This window comes from Mustela nigripes, chromosome 2 (assembly GCF_022355385.1).
Source record: "Mustela nigripes isolate SB6536 chromosome 2, MUSNIG.SB6536, whole genome shotgun sequence".
Classification (NCBI taxonomy): Eukaryota; Metazoa; Chordata; class Mammalia; order Carnivora; family Mustelidae; genus Mustela; species Mustela nigripes.
This window is the reverse complement of record NC_081558.1, coordinates 98,240,966-98,261,702: the sequence shown is the minus strand read 5'-3', so window position 1 is coordinate 98,261,702 and position 20,737 is coordinate 98,240,966. Positions and strand designations below refer to the sequence as shown.

Below are 20,737 nucleotides of genomic sequence, written 5' to 3'. Positions count from 1 at the left end.
ATCACCAGTGGTTTCCTAGCTCAGAAATAGCTAAGGTCTTCAAGGATCTTGTCTCACACTCCCACCACCACCCTATAACTGTGCTGATCTCATTTCCTATCACCCTTCCCACGAAGCCTCTCATGTCTCACTTGGCTCCAGGCGCACCAGCCTGCCTGCCAGGAGAGCTCTTTCCTTCTAGCACTTTACATTTGCTGTTCTGCCGGAATGCTTGGCCCCCAGATAATGTATGGTCCACTCCTCTGGGTTCTTACCCCCGAAAGTTATCTTCCAAGTAAGGTGTTTTTTGTTTTGGTTGGTTTGTTCATTTTTGGCCATTCTTTCTGAAATTTCACCCTCCTTCCCCTGACAGTTCAGATCTTTCTTTCTTATTTTATTTTTTCCTCCATTACACAGTACATATTTTATTTATTTATCTAGTTTAGTGCCAGTCTCCCCAGGCAGAATGGAAACTCCAAGAGGCAAGGATCTGTCTTTGGTATTCTCTGCTGTGTTCCCCATGTCCAGAAGAGAGCTTAGCACACAATAGGAGCTCAGTGAATTTCGTTGAGCAAGTGAACTGATAAATGAATAAACAGAAAATGATTCCAGTCTGGGCTCTCACTTCTTTCCTGGTCTCCTCCCAGCTACCTCCAGCTTCTGTAATCAATCCCACATACCTCAAATCAGTAATTTACCCAACACAGGTTAGATCCTATTGCTGCTGTGAGCCACTTAAAAATTAATTTTAATTAAAAATTTTAATAAAAATTTTATTAAAATAAAAATTTTAATAAATAATTAATTTTAATTTTTAAGTGGCTCATAACTACCCTGTGAGGAAAACACAATTCTACATCAAGATAGACGCAGAATCACAATTCTACATCTTTTTTTTTTAAAGATTTTTTTTTAATTTATTTATTTGACAGACAGAGAGAGATCACAAGCAGGCAGAGAGGCAGGCAGAGAGAGAGAGGAGGAAGCAGGCTCCCCGCTGAGCAGAGAGCCTGATGCGGAACTCGATCCCAGGACCCTGAGATCATGACCTGAGCCGAAGGCAGCAGCTTAACCCACTGAGCCACCCAGGCGCCCCACAATTCTACATCTTAATGGCATCAAGATCCCTCATAATCTGGATAACCTTTTCTAAACTCATCTATTTACATCCCATTTTTATACCTTAACCTATAGATGAGTGTCTCCCAAACTTGAATAATTTATGGGTCCTTTTAAAAGAGGAAAAACTTTTCAATGACCTTCAAGATCACATCCAAGGACCCCAGTTTGAGAAACACTAATGTAAGAAAATGACATTCTGGTCAAGAAGAGTATCTTTTAATTACAGATTATTAGTGGTAAAATGATTTTTAATATTCTAACCGAAAGGAAAACAAAACTTTAAAATCTTTGTATACCTCGTAGCCTCTGAGAATAAATCCACAGACCCAGGAGCAGACATGCTGCTGTACACAATTGCAGCTAGCAAACCATCCCGAAGAGACCTATGCTTACCCGGCTCCATGTCTTTGTTCCTGTTATTCCTCTACTCTGCAATATTCTTTCCCTATCGTTATCAAATTCCAGGTCTATTCTTCCTTCAATGCCTACTTTAATTATCACCTCCTTCATGAACTCTTTCTGATACCCTCCGCCAAAACTTCTCTCAGTCTCTCGGGACAATTTTATACCTCCTCTGCTGCATTAGCTACATCATTCTTCCTTATGTTATACATTAATTTCCTGTGGTTATTACAGCTCCTATATAGCATAAAGATTAACTTGCTCATTTTTTATTTACACAAAAACCAATGCAGTCATCTTCCATATGACAGTTAAGAAATGTCCACTGAACTAATCATGTAGGGAAAAAATAAATGCTAATATAACTATGACCCTCTACTGATCCTCTTAAAAATGGAACCACTTAGGGGCACCTGGGTGGCTCAGTCAGCTGAGCATCTGCCTTTGGCTCAGATCATGGTCCCAGGGTCCCAGGATCCAGCACCGTGTCAGACTTCCTGCTCAGCCGGGAGCCCGCTCTCCCCTCTCCTGTTTGTGTGCTCTCTTTCTCTTTCTCAAATAAATAAAATCTTTAAAAATATTATTTAAAAAATAGAACCGTTTACTAAAAGCTTATAACCAAACATATATTTTCATAACAAAAGAAGAAAAATGTGGGGAAAAATGTAAGTTATTTATAGGATTTACCTTCTTTTAAGCATTAAGTCTGATACAGGTATGCATCTTAGACCAGTTCCCAAAACCATAAGGAAGGATGTCAGAAGCACAGTTACCCGAAGACCTAGAGGGAAACAAAAAAATATCTGGGTAATTTTTATATTCTTTTCATGTGAAGTCCAGTGTTAAGAGCAAAGATTTTTTACTCAATTACAGATATGTTGTATTCTAATATTTTAACTTTTTGCTAAAAATCCACACATAGGGAAAAAAATTCTCCATGCTGAAAATGAAATGATTCTAACATTAATAGAAAACTTGAATGATCACATCAAGGAAGAAGCTCCATTAGGTACAGTTTTTCAAATGAAAGGCTACAATGTTTTGTTCACATATAACAGTAAAAAATACAAAAATAATTTTAAAGGACTAGGTATTTTAGTTTAATACTTCCAATATGAAATTTCCAATTTTCAAATGCAAGCTGTAAAAACTCTAAACTGCCCCTAAATAGTTTAAGGTAGAAAGGTCACGGCTTTAAATTTTCTTGAAAAATGACAATTGGCCAATTTTGTATTTTATTTAATAAACAGGACAAGCTAATGCTTGTTATATGAGGTGGTCCTTTAGAAACCTTTGATTATGAATACAACAATGGTCTTTTAATTTTTCTTGACTTACCAGATGGCTTTCAATTTATAGAATGATACTGTTAAAAAAAAAAAAAGGCTTGGCTTAGGACTGTATAATATGGATCAAGTAGCATTCCCCTTCTGTCCCAAATATAATCAATTATTTTAAAAATGTGTGCCAGTGGAATTGCATGGAGCACTGGGTGTGGTGCAAAAACAATGAATACTGTTATGCTGAAAATAAATTTAAAAAATGTGTGCCAGGGGTTGGTCACATAGATAACAAGGTAAAAAGCAATATTAAAATAAGGTAATCAAAAATAGACACAATATTCTAGCTATGGCAGAGTAATACAATGGGATTATATACTCCTACTTGCTGGAAAGCCACGCTCTGTCTCTACTACACTAATGCCATCTATTTGCAGCAGTCACATCACACAGGTGGCTCATGCTGAGCATGTGGGGAAAGCGCCAACATTTCTTCCAGTTTCTCCCAAATTCAATGCCTCCTTGAAACCATTTCATAGTGAATAGACTGATGCAAATTTTTATTTTTATTTTTTTTAAAGATTTTATTTATTTATTTGACAGAGAGAAATCACAAGTAGATGGAGAGGCAGGCAGAGAGAGAGAGAGGAAAGCAGGCTCCCTGCTGAGCAGAGAGCCCGATGCGGGACTCGATCTCAGGACCCTGAGATCATGACCTGAGCCGAAGGCAGCGGCTTAACCCACTGAGCCACCCAGGCGCCCCAGAATGCAAATTTTTAAATCTAAATTATTCTTTTTTTCCCCAGGGCTCTTTTTGACAGAGGGGAGATAGTTAAGCATTTGGTTTTCAAAGGGCTTTTTTATTTGAAGGTGTTAAAATGAGACAACAGACCCAAAATGGAGTTGCTCATGCTAAGCTTCATGCTACCAAACTGCCTTGACTTAATGACAGGTTTGGTTCTCCCAGAAATGGAACACTATTCTAATCAATCAGTGCTAGTGAGGCGATCTGCTTGATAGACCCCCTCCAAGCCCTTAAAGGAAAATGACTTTGCCACAACAGTCTACTTTTTGCTAGTTTAACATGCTTGTTCCCTGTCCCTTCTGCTTGTAAAAGTCTTTCATTTTGTATAGCCCTTGGAACTCCTTTCTTTTTCTTTTTCTTTTTTTTTTTTTAAGATTTAATTTATTTATTTGACAGAGATGACAAGCAGGAACAGAGGCAGGCGGGGGCGAGGGGAGAGGGAAGCAGGCTCCCTGCGGAGCAGAGAGCCCGATGTGGGGCTCAATCCCAGGACCCCAGGATCATGACCTGAGCCGAAGGCAGAGGCTTTAACCCACTGAGCCACCCAGGTGCCCCAGAACTCCTTTCTTTATGCTAGAGGAGATCCTGCCTGATTTGTGAACCATTGAATAAAGCCAGTAAGTTCTTCAAATTCACTCAGCTGAATTCTGTTTCTTAACCAAGGAAACTGAAAGTCAACAAAACTGTAATTATGCAGATTAAACATAGCAAGGAAAATAAACTCGAGATCTGGATCAGGCACACACATGCCACATTGAGGGTAATTTGTGATATGAACTGAGTTAGCTTTATAATATTCTTATATGATTTGAATATGATTAATAGAATTTGGCAGAAGGAATATCACAGAAAATTGTGCTTCCCAGTAAGAAGTAATGCATACATACTGCTCATTTACTGCCTCTACTAACAGAATACAAATTGTAAACCCACATTATAGCCATGGGAAATAGAGTATAATTAATAAAAAGTATACTCCATGGTCATAAATATGCTAAACTTGCAAAATGTTATTCTTATAAGGGTGTATGGGGCGTCTTATGAGATACTGATTAAAATGTTACAGATTTGGGACTATAAGGCTTTACCTTCTACATGGTATTTATTTTTTTCCTAAGTATTTGTTTTATAATTAAGGTAAGCAATCACCCAGTAAGCAGTGAGGCATTGTTTATGGCCATATAGTCCAAATAACCCAGTTTCCTATTATTACTGCTTAAGGCTGGCACACTTTTCTATGCAATTATAGTTTTTATCAAATAAATGGTAATATAACAGCTAAATATATACATTTCATTATAAAGAAGTTCTGAAAAGCTGATTATTAAAGCACCTCACAGTTAGAGCTTGTGGCTTTCTTGCTTATTTTTAATTGTTGCCAATTATTACTTAACCCACCCCAGATGATGCTCAATTCTAAATAAAATGTTTTATCTCATTTGAATCTCAACAAGGCAGGACTCTCTAATTTCATGTAATCAAAATAACATCAACTGACTTTAGGAAGGAGGTGTAGGAGGACTCCAGGAAAATAAGCCTATGAGACATCTAGTACTTTTATGTAAATAAATAGATCCCAAGTGATTACAGTATTAGGATGTGAGTGCAAGAAAACATCTAATGAAAGGTATTAGAACAATTTCAGAAAACCAAACATATTGAAAATAAAAATAAATTCTATTCAAATAAGGCACAGACACTGCAGGAAGCTTCCTTCCCGTGGATGAAATAATTCCTTTTGCTGGGAACTGATTTGGCACAGGAATGGCATCTCTACAACAGGTTTGTCTAAAAAATCAGGATACAATGTTAACTGGAACACACACACACAGAGACAGACAGACAGACACACACACACACACACACAAATCCATACTGGATGTATAGGAAATTAATTATAGCTGTAAAGTTCATCTGGTAAGACTGTTCTCAGACTCTATACTTCCATCAACCGGAGAGAAGACGAGCTCTTATTTGTTTTTGGTGAGGAGAGCTCTAGTCTCCATTTCCCCAAAAGCCACAGCCCTGCCACCCCAAACTGCTTTGGAAACCATCAGAGGGGCGCCTGGGTGGCTCAGTGGGTTAAGCCGCTGCCTTTGGCTCAGGTCATGATCTCAGGGTCCTGGGATCGAGACCCGCATTGGGCTCTCTGCTCAGCAGGGAGCCTGCTTCCTCCTCTCTCTCTGCCTGCCACTCTGCCTGCTTGTCATCTCTCTCTGTCCAATAAATAAATGAAATCTTAAAAAAAAAAAAAAAAAGAAAGAAAAAAGAAAAGAAACCATCAGAAACAATAACATTGTGCCTGTTTTTCCCGTCTACATCAGTCCTGGGAGACCCAAGATTCACAGGTCATCCCTGCACAAATGTGGCTTCATATGTTCCCTAATCTGAACTCATCTCTACAGCTTCCCCAACTCCTGAAACCTTGCCACTGTGCCTTCTGGAAGGCTCACAATCAGTGAATCAGTGGAATCCCTACATTCTCAAGCCCTTCTCCAAAAGTTCTCTTCACCTTCTTAATCCCACCAAAACCTCTCCCCCCATGACCCTGCTTCCCCAGCATTTTCGGATCACTATTGCTCTCTGCTCCCTTGGTCTCTTTTCTCAGCACTTTTAAGATTTTCTCCGGTTTTAAGCAATATGGTTATGATGTGCTTCAGTGTAGTTTTCTTCTTGTTTCTTCTGCTAGAATTCTTGTATTTCTTAAAGTTGTGGGTTTATAGATACAGATTTTTTTTTGCCATTATTTCTCCAATTTGAGGAACCCACCCTCATCTTACTCTATGCCCTTCCCTTTTCTCTTCTCTTCTAGATTCCTAATTACATGTATATTAGGTCACTTAAAACGGTCCCACAGCTCACTGATGCTGGTGGAGTTTTTGTTTATCTTTGTAGTCTTTTTTACCCACTCGCCTCCATTCTGGATAGTATTTATTGCTGTCTTCAAGTTCACTAATCTCTTCTTCTGCAATGTCTGATCTGCTATTAAATCCTGTCCAGTACACTTTTTTTTCTTTTGTCATATTGCATTTCCATCTATAGAAACGTAATGTTGGTCTTTTTATGTTTCCTGTGTCTCTCCTTAACATGTTCATGCTTTCATCTATCTTCTAACATACATAGAATATCTAAAGTAGTTGTTTTCATGTTCCTGTCTACTAACTTATCATTTGTGTCATTTTGGGATCTGTTTCTATTCATTGTTTTTTATCCTCTTTATAAGTTGTATTTACCTGCTTCTTTGCATGCTTGGTAAATTTTTATTTCAATGTCAGGGATTCTGAATTTTACCTCTTTGGATGATGGGTTCTTTTTTTTTTTTTTTTTTTTTTTTTGCACTTTTTCAAATGTTTGTGAATGATATTGTGAGATATAGCTGAGTTACTTTTGATCTTTCTGAGGCATAGTTTCACACTTTACTAGGTGAAACCAGAGCATTCTTTAGTTTGGGGTTCTTTTGTCTTTACTACTGAGGCAATGCCCCTATGAGTATTCAACCCAACCTCTTATGCATTTTGAGGTTTCTCCCTTCCTGGTCTTGGGATTGTGAACTATTCCAAGCCTTGTGTGAACTTTGGGAATTGTTCCACCTGTTCTTTTTTGCTCACAAGTATCTGCCGACCAGTTATCGGCTGAACACTCAAGAGAAACTGTATAGACCCAGAGCTTTCTGTAAAGCTTTTTTCCCTCTCTGATATTCCACCCTAAGTATTCTAGTTAAGTTGGTCTCTTGCAATTCTTAAAATGTCTCCTCAACTTACCTGCAATACTCAGTCTAGGCTTCCCATCTCTACATTGATACCTGGAAATTCTCTCCAGGTAGTTGGCTGAAACATTCATAGGGATCACCAACCTATCCTGCCTGTTGTCCAATGTCTGAAAACTTTGTTTCATATACTTTCATATACTTTAATTTTTTGTTTTTAGTTGAAAATTACACTGAAACCCAGTTCCCAATATTCCATCATGGCCAGAACAGCCATTGATCTAATTATATTTAATTTTCATACTCGAAAGTCCTTGCTGCAGCTGTCTAGAAACTACCACACACCTGTCTCCAGGGTATTCACCCTCACCATTTGCAAATGCCGTGGCTCGTTATTCCACCCTATGACACTACTTTTTCATAAACCTGGTGATTTTGATATCCACTAGATGATCAGTTCAACATCCCTACCTTCCAGTCCTGACTTCTTGTTCTATAATCATGTCCTCTACTCTATACCTCAGTAGTCTGTTCTCTTGTTTATAGTCTGACCTTGTCTTTACTATGATGGCATCCATGACAATCTCAATTTCAAGAATTCCATTCTTCAATCATGACCTCCTCTCTTTCGCTCTTGCCTTGTTTTATAGTCCTACATAGTATTTATCACCATCTGACATACTAAATATTTAATTTTGTTTGTTGCCTAGATCTCCTCATTAGTATATAGGTTCTGTGAAATCTATCTTCCCAGTACTTAGTACACATTTAGGTACTATTTCCCTGAAACTTTCTTCACTTGGCTTCTAGGGCTCACTTGCTCTTGGCTCTCCTATTATCTCACTGGTTTTTTTTTTTCCTTTTTTTTTTAATCTCTGCTGAAAATTTTTTTTTTCAGTTTTTTGTTTTTTTTTTTTAATCTCTGCTGAAAAATGAAAATGGGTAAGAGGGCACAAAACCCATCTTAGGAAAATAACCAGTCTTTTATGCTAAGCTGGCTGGGACCCATGACAGCAGGAAGACCAGACAACGATCTACCCTCTGGGGAGCAAGATCTTTTAGAATGTTGGAACTTACTTTCTATATATGCAGACAGGACATCTGCAGCAGGACAGTCAATACATGAAAGTATATTAGCTTTCTCCTACTAAAAAGGAAAACCACTTCTTTTTTTTTTTTTTTTTTTTTTTTTTTTTTTTTTTTAAAGATTTTATTTATTTATTTGACAGAGAGAAATCACAAGTAGTCGGAGAGGCAGGCAGAGAGAGAGAGACACGGAAGCAGGCTCCCTGCTGAGCAGAGAGCCCGATGCGGGACTCGATCCCAGGACCCTGAGATCATGACCTGAGCCGAAGGCAGCGGCTTAACCCACTGAGCCACCCAGGCGCCCTGGAAAACCACTTCTTAAAAGAGAATTTTAAAATTTCTTTTCCTTTGCTTCAACCAATGGTGAATATAAAATTGAATTCTCTATCTGGTTAAGGAGCTATTGAAGGACTCCTAAAGTAACTTATTTAATAAAGTGAACAGGTAGTCTCTAATTTAGCCAAACAATTATACAATTATAATAAAAAAGGTAAAAATTAACATTCTTCTACCATAAAAACAAGGTTGGTTAAATTTAGAAAATAATATTGGAAAATGCTCCTGGCAAAAATGTAAATAAAAAGAAAGAACAAAATAACATTTTCCCCTAAATTTAGCCAACTTTGTAAGGAATGACAGAGGAACTGTCACAGACTGGAGATTAAGTAGAAATCATGGTAGAAATCATAACTAAATGCAGTTTGGAACCCTAGACTGAATCCTGGAATGGGGGAGGGGGGAAGATGTTAGTGGAAAAACTGGTGAAATCCAAATATCATCTATAATTCAGCTTAAAAGCAAACAAAAAACCTCCAATCTGGGGGCTTCTGGGTGGCTCAGACAGTTAACCAGTTGCCTTCGGCTCAGGTCATGATCCCTGGTTTCTGGGATGGAGCCAGCACAGAGTCTGCTTCACCCTCTCCCTCTGCCTCTACCCCTGCCTTTCCCTCTGTTCATGCTCTCTCTCTTGCTCTGTCTCAAATAAATAAATAAATAAATAAATAAAGTTTAAAAAATTGAAGAAAAAAAAAGAAAGAAAAGAAAACTTCCATTCAGTACAAGAAAACTTTCCTCAGCATCTAGCACACATCTTCTGCAAAAGTACTTACTCTATCTGGAAGTTCTATGCCAGTCGAGACATACCTCCACCGCCGACACCTTTTTGTTCTTAGAAGGTTCTTCCTTTATTGCTTTGAGTTACATCCTTTTGTAGCTTCACTCAATTTAGTTCTTCCTTCTAGAACTACACACAGTAAGTCTAATTCCTCTTTTACTCGACCTTCGCATATTTCATATTCTGCCTCAAGTCTCTTTGTGAAGGTTGACACACCATTTCCCTTAATCTTATACATTATGATTTTTACATCATTATTCCTGTCACACAACTTTTAATGTGTTCTGGCTCATCAATGGTTTTAAAATTGATGCTCAGACTAAACACTAGAGTATATCAAACTCTTTCTGGTTGATGCTGTACTTCTATGCCTCAGACCGTCCTCCTTTTTCAGCAGCTACATCACAGTGATCATGAATCATTTACCCATACCTGTGTGATACACTTCAATGCCTTATCATTTAGTTGTGTGACCTCTTTTTTTTCTCCTAACAGAATCGCACTGGCAAGTGGTAAAGTGAGAAACGTCTGCCCACATTATTCCTCAGAGAGTCTTCATTCACCTGGCATGCTTTATCTGAGAGTCATAAATCTCAACGGACACAACGTCCTAGTCACAAACACACACTCTAAAGCTGCCATGCACCATTTTAGAGAAATTAAATCACTCAGATGTAGTTTCCCCGAAAGCCCTGGGCTGGAGTCATCTATTATGCAAAGCCAACTCAATACTTCCTCATATCTGGGCATCATCAGTCTATTTTCTGACCTTTCACCCTCAACACCTCCAAATCCCTCTAAAGTCAAAGCATCAGTCATTTTGGTCAGGTGTAGAAATCATAAATAGCACGTGCACGGGAATGCTCTCACGTCCACATCGTGCAAAAACATGAGCATTTAGAGATCACTTAATCTCTGCTGTTGCATAATGGGTAACAGTGATGTAAACATAAGTACAGTATCTGCAAAGAAGCCTCCCCATGTCTGTCGCTTTGGGGACGGAGGGTTCCTGGTCTGGAATGGGATACCAGCAACACTCGGTCACCTCACATAACCCTTAAGACGAAGCCGAGGGCGGCGGCTGGCGGGCTCTGGCTCGCCCGGGGAGTGACCGCACCGGCCGGCACTGCCCGGAGCCTCTCACCTCTCTTGTCCAGGAGCCACATGAACGCGAAGCACGGCAGGAAGCCGATGGGTCCCCACAGCACGAGTAGCGCGATGTCCCAGCTGGAGAAGCCATAGGCCTGGCGCGCCGAGTTCTGGATGGGGCCCCAGGTGTTCCAGACCAGGCCCTGCGCAAAACCCAGCAACGAAAAGAGCAGCAGCACCAGCCAGCGGCGCCCGTACACCCGCCCGGGACCCGGGGCCGCCGCGGGCAGCGCCGCCGCCGCCGCCTCCCGGCTTCTCCAGACAGCTCCCGGCGCAGGCCCGAGTCCGGGCCCCAGCAGGGGCTGCCGCTCCTCCTCGCTGCTCCAGCCCGCGCCCATGGCGACGCGCGGCCCGCGGGGCCTCTGCCCAGCGCGGTCTCGGTGACCGCCGACTAGCCCCGCGCGGATACGGTCGCAGGAGGCGGAGGCAGAAGCTGCTGAGGTCTGGCTCGGCCTCAGGGCCGCGGCCGGTACGCCTGCGCCGCGCGAGCCGGCCGGGGGCTGGAAGGCGGGGCAGGTGCCGCGAGCTGGGAGGAGGCTGGGGTACCGCACTGGGGCACCCACCTCGCGGGTAATGGGGAGGAAACTGAGGCAGGAGACCCCCCCGTCTCTGAGGGAGGACGAAGAGGAACCAAAAAGGAGGGAGGAGCGCGACTAAGCCCTGGAAAAGGAAACTCCCAAAAGGGCTGTGCTAAGAGGAGGTTGGGATTGCTGGAGGAAGTGCCTAAGTTTACATCACGTGTCCATCCAATAAACAACTCGGATACCTCTGGTCACTTGAGCTGTTCCTTGCTTCTATATTGCATTTATTATTTTTGTTGGGTTGATAACTTTAGAAACTAAAGGGGGTGATAGGATAAGATTGAGTTGTTGGATTTGCCCCTTGAAAATAATTTATTTTTCACAGACAGTACTGCCTAGTTTTATTAGCTATCTTTTGTCTTAAATACCCAATGAGATTATAAACTAGTCAATGACATTCGTATGTATATAAAAAAAGATATAGCTATCTTTCTACCCCCTGCCTGTCATTAATAGGCATATGTTAATATATTAATACGTTAAGGCTAAAAGATTTCTGCCCCTAACGACTTAGATCCATCTCCGGTCATTACAATTTTGACCAGACGAAAAGTGAGAAGGTGGGGGCTGTTGGCCTCTTGATCAGGCAGCCGGTTGTTTATTTCATTATATAAATCCAGACGCCTGACAGCTGTCGGTTACTGTCCTTGAAACCATAGGTCAAAAGATTTGGCTGTGTGGGTCGCGAAATGAGTCACAGAGAACGCAGTTAAAGGACGTTTGCTTGAAGTTCGTATTCCCCAGAAGCCACAAAAAGCAGATGGAGTCAGGTTGCTGTCAGAAGGGCAAGAAGGGTGGAAGAGAAGCCCGAGCTCTCCTTGTAAGCGCGGCTGCAGAGTTAGCAGAGGCAGAGCCCCATTCCACAGCCCCGCAGAATGCAAACCATCCCCTAAAACTCCAATATTGTTGGGTGTAGGAAAGTGGCAAGACAGAGAAGAACGACCTGCCTGCAAAAAGACGGGGAGCAGAAACTAATCCTAGAAAAGACCACGATGAAAGAAGGTTAAAGTCTGGGGGAGATACAAAGCACTACAGCCGACACCACGTGCTGACAGTTCAACAACCGGGGAATCAAAACAAACCTGCGTGGCCCCGCCCGGCGTCCGTCACGTGACCGCCGGGCGCGTGGCGCTTCCGGGGGAGAGCCGGCGTTGCTACCGCGGCTGCTTCCTGCCCTGCGACTCCAAAGTCGGGGTTTTGGCGGTCCTCTGAACCCACTCCCACTCCACTCCCCTTTTGGGTTGGGGCGGAGCTAGGCATGGCAGCCACCCGGGGGGCGACCACTGAAACGGCCCCTGCGGCTGGAGCTGGAGAGGTGGAAGGTAGGCGCCAGGCTGAAGTCAGACCACGAGTACAACCTTGTGCTAGTTCATTCCTGGCAACTCTCCTGAGGCCATTTGGTCTAGCTCTTATTTCACGTCTTTCCTGCACTGCATAAAACTGTGAGGAAAATTGTTATTATTTAGTGAACGTGGCTTTTCTCAAATTGGGGCAGCCAGGCTTCCAGTCATCGTTCAGGCCCTGTAACCTCCCATCCTACCGGGGCTGATTAACGCAAGAGGGTGGTTTGAATGGGTTGAAATTAAATTTGTGAAGGTGGAGCCCACTCTTGAGGTAAATGGAAGTATCTGGAGCTTTTATGAACGGAGATTATGAGCGTTTGTTAGATTCTGGTGGAATCCTGCCTTACGTGACCAGTGAGGTTGGGTGGCCCAGGTACGAGAGACCTCAGCATTTATTGAGTGATTGCTCCGTGCCTGGCACAGTTTTCTGGGTACTGCTGCCAGAGATCTAGAGACTTTTGAGTGTTTACAGTAATGCCTTTTTCCAGTTGCGCAAAGGGGCCTAGAAAGGAAAAGAATGGTTAATACCTGGTAGCATGAATAATACCAGCAGTACAGGTTGAGTGAGGGCTGTCACCAGGAGATCAGATCCCCCTGGGGAAAACATAAATGCTTCAAAGAAGGAGTAGTTGGCGGTGAGCCTTTAAGACTGAATGAGTCCCTAAGGAACTTAGGTGATAGTGCTGGGAGGTTATGAGAAGACAAGGAGCAGAAAAACAGGATGGCTGTGGTTGGAGATCAAATAGTCATGTTTGTCTAGAGCAGGAAGTGACCAATCCCAATTGAAGAAACAATTATAACTTGGTCCTGTCTGACCACAGTCTCTCGTCTTTATAAACTCCCTTATGAACCCCAAGGATACAATTCTTGAACTTCATCTAACTTCATCTATACCTCCCATCCATGGAGTCTTACATTTTCTGTCCATCTGTACCCTCTTGTCCAGTTTATAATGCATGTTCTATTTTATGGTCTCTCCCTTGAAGATGCACCATTTCCTTGTCCCTCCCTGCCTTTTATTCTTCTGGCAGAACTCATACTCTTGATGGACCCAACCTTTTGTTCCCTTTGCACCTGCACTTATATGGCTGAATTTTGCTGGAAAAAGTCCTGGGCAAGTTGATGACAGTATAAAATGAAAATGATCAACCTCTTGAATATTCAGTCAGCATGGGCTTGAGATCCTCTGAATCTGTTTCCTTGGTAAGCTTACTTCCTTCAGTGACAGTTCCCTAAACTCTGTATATCCTCTCTTCATCTCTTTCTCACTTTCAGTGGATGACTTGCAAGTCCGCTCAATTCTGCATCTAATTTGTCTACTTTTTCCCTCCTTAACTATCAGGCCCTTGTCCAAATCATCCACATTTCTCAGCTAAACCACTGCTATATCTTTAGGCCATGCAATCCTGCTTTTATCTTGTGGCCCTCCAATCCCTTCTCTATTAGCAAAAATTGACACTCCCTTACTTAAAATGCTTCAGTGAATTCCATTGCACTTAGTATAAAATCCAAACTCTTAACCATAGCCTGTAGAAATCCTTGGGCTCTGCTGATGTCCCCAGGAGCATCTGTTGTCACTCACTTCCCTCTCCTCTTATCTATTTTTAGCATACTTGGTTTCTTAATCTTCAGCTTTCACAGTATGTCCCCACCTCAGTTCTTACCAGACCAACAACTAAAACTCATTTTAGTTTTCCCCTGACTCCTTACCAGGGATATTCCTGCTTCCTTCATTTCACTTATTGCAAAATCTGAAATTACTTGTTTATTTTTGTTTCCTCCACTTGAACTTAAGTACTGTGAGGGCAGGACTTATATCTGTTTTGTTCACCACATGTGCCCAAGCAGCAAGTAGAATGCCCAGGCACAACGTGGACACTTAATACAAATTTTTGAGTGAATGAATAAGGGAATTCTGCCAATTCAAAGGCAGGAGGAGAAAGAGCATGGCATCGTCCAGGGACCCAAAGAAGCTGGTGTTAGAAGTGGTGAGGGAAGTGGGATTGTGAAGGGGACTTTATACCAAGCTAAGGAGTCTGGACTTTATGACAGTAGGAGGCCTTTAAAGAGCTTTAGGTATGGGAGTAATATGATCAGATTTATTTTAGGAGGATCACTGCCTGAAGGGTAGAGGATAGAAGGGAGGGAGAAAGACTAAAGAACAGGCACCCTTTAAGCTTCGCTTTTTGTCCTCTGTAAAATGTATGATGATTGTGAGAGTTAAAGGTAATTGTGGATCATCTAGCATAGTGTCTGGAACGAATTACATGTTCATTAGTGGAAACCATTTTTATTATGAATACAAAGGCGTGGCATTGGTGACCGATGGATATTGAAACTGAGAGAAAAAAAAAATTAGAAAGAACTTTGGAATTTTCCAGCCTGAGAAACTACATGTAAATTAGGAACCTAAAAAAAAGGAGGTGGTTCAGAGTAATATATGAATGCGTAAAGTTTAGGTAGGGAAATACGATGCAAAAGATATCAAGCATGCAGTTGGGTAAGAGGAGGGTTTTTTAGATTTAGTATTCACTTTCCATAAATTCAGCCTTTTAATGAATACAATTCATTGGTTTTTAGTATGTTCACAGAATTGTGTAGCCATTACCACTATAAATCCAGAGCATTTTCATCACACTGAGAAACCTGGTATCTATGAGTAGTCACTCCCAATTAGACCCTCTCCCCAGCCTCTGGCAGTCACTAATCTACTCTCTGTCTCTGTGGATATTTGCCTACTCTGGATGTTCCACATAAATGGAATCATATGATATGGGGCTTTTTATGTCTGGCTTCTTTCAAGCTGCATAATATTTCCTTCCTCCTTTTCTTCCTTCCTTCCTTCCAACAGAGGGAGACACAGTGAGGGAACACAAGCAGTGGGAGTGGGAGAGGGAGAAGCAGGCTCCCCCCTGAGCAGGAAGCCCGCTGTGGGTCTCAGTCCCAGGACCCTGGGATCATGACCTGAGCCGAAGTCAGATGCTTGATGACTGAGCCACCCAGGCTCCCCTGCATAACACTTTTCAAGGTTCATCTGTGTTTTAGCATGTATCAGTACTTCAATCCTTCTTATGACCTAGTGCTATCCCATGGTATAGTAATACCACATTTGTTTATCCATTTATCAGTTGATGGCATTTGAGTTGTTTGTACTTTTTGGCTATAATGCTGCTGTGAATATTCATATGCACATTTCTGTGTTAGCATGTTTTCAGTTTTCTTGGGCATGTATCTAAAATTGGAATTTCTAGGTCGTAAGATAATTCTCTAACTTTTTGAAGAAACTGGTGAATTTTTTTTTTTTTTAAAGAGAACACAAGCATGGGTGAGGGGGGTGGAGAGGGAGAGAGAAAGAATCTTAAGCAGGCTCCTTGCCCAACACAGAGCCCCATGCAGGGCTCAAGCTCATGACCCAATCCAAAATCAAGAGTTGGGCACTTAACCTGACTGAAGCCACCCAGGGGTCCCAGGGGAAACTGGTGATTCTTAATCTTGAAGTCCTAAGGAGGGAAAAAAATCTGATGAAAATGTGGATTTGCTCCCCTGAAAAATTCAGCATGCATATACATTTTTGCAGGTGACTTTGTATTTTTCTATTAGATTCTCAGTATCCTATCTGTGGAACTTTCAATCACATTTTAAGCTGTCATCCTCCCCAGAATCACCAGTTTGGGGTGACTGTTTATTACCATTACAAAGTAAGTTAAATAGAGAAAATCCTACCAGAAGAGAAGGCTTTGCTTTAAATTACATAAGGCTTATGTGAACAAAGGGTAGAAAAAAAAAGTGCATACATTAAATACATGATGTGAAAGGGTCAGTATATTCAGGATAATGATGAATATTGTGGGAGTCATAGGAAAGTTAATTTTTTTTAAGAGTTTCATTTATTTATTTATTTGACAGACAGATCACAAGTAGGCAGAGAGAGAGAGGAGGAAGTGGGGTCCCTGCTGAGCAGAAAGCCTGATGCAGGGCTCGATCCCAGAACCCCGAGACCATGACCCGAGCCGAAGGCAGAGGCTTTAACCCACTGAGCCACCCAGGGGCCCCAGGAAAGTTAATTTTTGAGCAAACTTATTACCATTCCATTATCAAAAAATATTGGAATGTATATTAGAAACAGAAGGCTATTTTATACAATGAGCAGATAGCTCTTGCCTTAAAATAGCTTGTAAATACAGTTTACAATATAGTTTGGGGGGGAAGATATAGACAAAGAGTTATAGTATAAGACATAACCACAAGCAGGAAGAAATTAATTGGAAAGTAAATATTACACACCTTCACCTTTAGGGCTGAGAGAAGAAAGAACTAATGAAAATTGAATTGGTCTGTACTTCCTGGAGTAATTTGAAATTGTGGTATAGTTTGAACATGGAAATGAATGGAAGAAGCCATTTCTGGCCGTCAAGGCTCGGAGTAGAAGTGAATGGAGAAAAGCCTGCGTCACATAAGGGCCAGAAGGCGCGGAGGAAGGTGAGGACACAGACTGGTTCCACTAGAGTAGAATTGGTAGCAGAGAATGCAGGTGAAAAGAAGGAAGATGGTGTCCTTTGAAAAACTAAACAAGAGCAGGGTCAACCAGAAATGAAGTGAAGAAGAGGGAAATCATGGGTTTTAGATTTCTAAGAAAAATAGAGTAAGGCCACCTCAAAGAGTGAGGAAGTGGAGAGAGGTACTGGGGATTTGAGACTGAAGAAGCTTTAGAATGGTTGCTGTAGGGGCAAGGGTGATTAGGAATCAACCGGTGATAACTAACGTGCTGAAAGTAAGAAAGGGACTGGTAGAGGTGAGCATAAAACTGTGGACCTTTGTTCCATTATGGATTCCTTTGTCTTGAGATGGTTTCTGATTTTGCTCAAGTGCACATTATGCAGAAGTAGCAAAAGCAAATGGTTAGTTTTAATAAAGCTTCAATATTTTGTATATATTGCTAAAAATGAGGTATGAATTCAGAAAACACTTATTTAACATCATTTTATGCCAAACATTGTGCTAAGCTCTAGGGATAGAAAAGTAATTATCTTGCCTTCAAGAATGTGGTATTTTTTGTTTGAAGTAACAGCTTGAAAGTTATTAAAAGCAAAACATGATCATATTGATAATCAAATATATTAGAATCCTTATTTGAAAATAAAGTGGACCTAGGGGTACCTGGGTGGCACTAATGGTTAAGTGCCTGCCTTTGGCTTAGGTCATGATCCCAGGGTCTGGGATTGAGCCCTTTGTAGGGGCTCTCTGCTCAGCAGGGAATCAACCTCTCCTTCTCTCTCTGCTCCTCCCTCTGCTTTCTTACTCCCTCTCTCTCTCAAATAAATAAAATCTTTTTTAAAAAGTACTTATTAAAAAAAAAGAAAAAAACAGGACCTTAAAAATGCAAAATAAACCATGTTACTGCTATTACAGCTTAGAGTTCATTATATTTTATTATTTAATAAAGATGCTCTGTTTCCTTGGCACTGGGGTGGCTCAGTCAGTTGAGGATCTGGTTATTGATTTCGGCTCAGGTCCTGATTAGTAGTTAGAGCACAGAGAATTTTTAGGGCAATGAAAATACTCTGTATGATATAATGATGGGCCTATGTCATTATATTTTGGTCCAAATCCGTAGAATGTACAACATTAATACTGAACTCTAAGATAAACAGTGGACTTGGGTGAGTATGATGTGTCAATTTAGGTTTATCCTGGTTAAAAAAAAAAAGTTTCATTCTGGTGAATGACATTGATAATGGGGGAGCCTTTGCATATGTGGGAAGGGGAAATCTTTACCTTCTCATTTTTGTTATAAACTTAGAACTACTCTAAAACTTAAAAAACCAAACCAGCAAACACGAAACTACTTAATGTTAAGAATCAACTTAAATTCTGAGTGTGAGATGTTAGAGGATCACACATTGTTTGAAGCTTGTCAGTGAAATTAAAAGTTGCAATTCTTTGAATCTGATTCTGCCTTTCAGACTGAGGTTGTATTTCTTTATCTTGGGCTCTAGTTTTAATTGTAACCAGGTTTATGTCTTTATGAAGAGAAGAAGTCACTCTTAGTGACTCTTCTAGTCTTTCTTGAAATGAGTGAACATTATCATCAGCATGAAGAAGGCCAATAAGAAGTAACTTGGTAAGGGAGGACAGTTTTCTTGTAGGAATTTATCTCCTACTTTTAAGAGAAGGGGGGTGGGGTTATGGACATTGGGGAAGGTATGTGCTATGGTGAGTGCTGTGAAGTGTGTAAACCTGGCGATTCACAGACCTGTACCCCTGGGGATAAAAAGATATTATATATTTATAAAAAATAAAAAATTAAAAGAAATTTTAAAAAAAGAGAGAGAAGGAAGCTCCCTCCCTGCCCCAGTAACAACGTACTAACCACCCCTTGCAGCCGATGAGAAACCGCCACAACTTCCAGCTCTTGTTTTTTTCCAATGAACTTTTGTTTAAAACTTCCCAATTCCCTCCTAACGTCAGTGTGCTTGTCCTGAATTGTAATTACCCTGCTACTCCCAAATAAGTGCATTTTGGTGGTAATATAACTGGCTGTTTTAAGGTTGACATTCCTAAGGGGAAAAAAATCTCATCCCAGAGTTGTAGGGACTTGAGTTTCGTAAAGAGCTGACATTTCTATATGACTGGATTTACTCCTCCTCAGTTGGAGACACCATACTCTATATGTCATTTTTTTTCCCCATTAAAAAAAAAAAAATGGCAAAAGGAGACAGGGGAGTTTAAAGAAAAGCAAAAGCCTATATAAATAATTTCCATGTTAGAGTGTATATTTAATCCATGTATAGCTAAATACTTTGTATTTGATAAGGACAAATAACAGAAAAACTATACTGTTGAATTTTTTTAACTGCAGTAAAAACCAAGTAATGTAAAATTTATCATCTTAACCATTTTTAAGAGTGCTCAGTAGTTGGGACACCTGGGTGGCTCAGTGGGTTGGAACTCTGCCTTCGGCTCAGGTCATGGTCTCAGGTCATGGTCTCTGAGATGGAGCCCTGGTGGGGCTCTCTGTGCAGCAGGGAGCCTACTTCCCCCCATCTCTCTGCCTGCCACTCGCCTACTTGTGATCTTCTCCCTGTCAAATAAATAAATAAAATCTTAAAAAAAAAAAAAAGCACTCAGTAGTGTTCAGTATATTCACATTGTTGTGAAACAGATTTCTAGAACTTTTTCATCTTGCAAATCTGAAACTCTGTACTCAGTAAACAACACTTCTTTTCTCTCTCTCCTCATCCCCTGGTAACTGCCATCCTACTTCGTTTCTATGAATTCAGCTATTTTAGATACGTCATGCAAGTGGAATAATACAGTATATGTCTTTATGTGACTGCCTTTTTTCACTTAGCATAATGTCTTCAAGATTCATTCATGTTGTAGCATATGACAGGATTTCCTTCCTTTTTAAGGCTGAATGATATTCCATTGTATGATGTCAGTGGACATTTGGCTTGCTTCCATTTTTGGCTATTATAAATGTGTGGCTATGAATATGAGTGTGCAAATATCTTTTTTAAGACTGCTGTTGAATTTTTTTGATGAATGGTTAGATTAAATAGCCATTTTATTTTGAAATACAGAAAATTTTCCTAGTGGAATTTTGAAGAGCTAGATGGAAACGTTTGGTAGAAATTTTGAAGATACTTTGGAGCCTTAATTTTAAAGAACTTTAGTCTTTAAGACACTATTCTTTCTAGTAGTTTTTTTTGTAAATATTTTATTTGAGAGAGAGAGAGTGAGAGAGAGAGAGCATGAGAGGGGTGAGGGGGAGAGGGAGAAGGAGACTCCCTGCTAAGCAGGAAGCCCAATGCAGGGCTTGATCCCAGGACTGAGGGATCATGACCTGAGCTGGAGGCAGACGACCAACCGACTGAACCCCCCAGACACCGCTATTCTTTCTAGGTTTAACTTGACTTGAAATATAGATTACTTTTCTTTACTTTAAGTTTAGGACCAGTATTTCTTTTGAACTAAGTACTATAAGTACTGTAAGTACTATTTATGAGTTCTGGTATAAATAGATTAAACTGAGGAGGAGAAGATAATTTTCTGGCTTAACTGGGCAAGGGTTAAAAATGTAAGAAGATGGGAAGAAGAGGACGTGAAGTGTCTAGCACATAGCTGTCTCCTGTTCCGAATCTGAACCTGCTTAGGTGTTCACTATCGC

The 20,737-nt window shown here is 40.8% G+C and overlaps 2 protein-coding genes across 3 annotated transcripts in view; one reads left to right on the top strand and one right to left on the bottom strand.

The window, feature by feature from the left end:
• The window catches only part of SLC49A4 (solute carrier family 49 member 4), a 68,936-nt gene extending 57,619 nt beyond the window's left edge, over window positions 1-11,317 (bottom strand). Inside the window, exons 1-2 of the mRNA XM_059391071.1 lie at window positions 10,639-11,317; window positions 2,191-2,284 (exon numbers count right to left, since the gene is read on the bottom strand). Coding sequence (XP_059247054.1) covers window positions 2,191-2,284; window positions 10,639-10,981 — 437 coding nt within the window. The 5' untranslated portion in view covers window positions 10,982-11,317. The remainder of the gene's footprint in view (window positions 1-2,190; window positions 2,285-10,638) is intronic.
• Window positions 11,318-12,352: 1,035 nt separating this feature from the next.
• The window catches only part of HSPBAP1 (HSPB1 associated protein 1), a 63,239-nt gene continuing 54,854 nt past the window's right edge, over window positions 12,353-20,737 (top strand). The window contains exon 1 of one of the 2 annotated variants that reach the window (XM_059391069.1): window positions 12,353-12,546. In XM_059391069.1, coding sequence (XP_059247052.1) covers window positions 12,483-12,546 — 64 coding nt within the window. In that variant the 5' untranslated portion in view covers window positions 12,353-12,482. Of the gene's footprint in view, window positions 12,547-16,896; window positions 17,047-20,737 lie in introns of those variants that run through there. The other variant, XM_059391070.1, reaches the window with a different exon arrangement.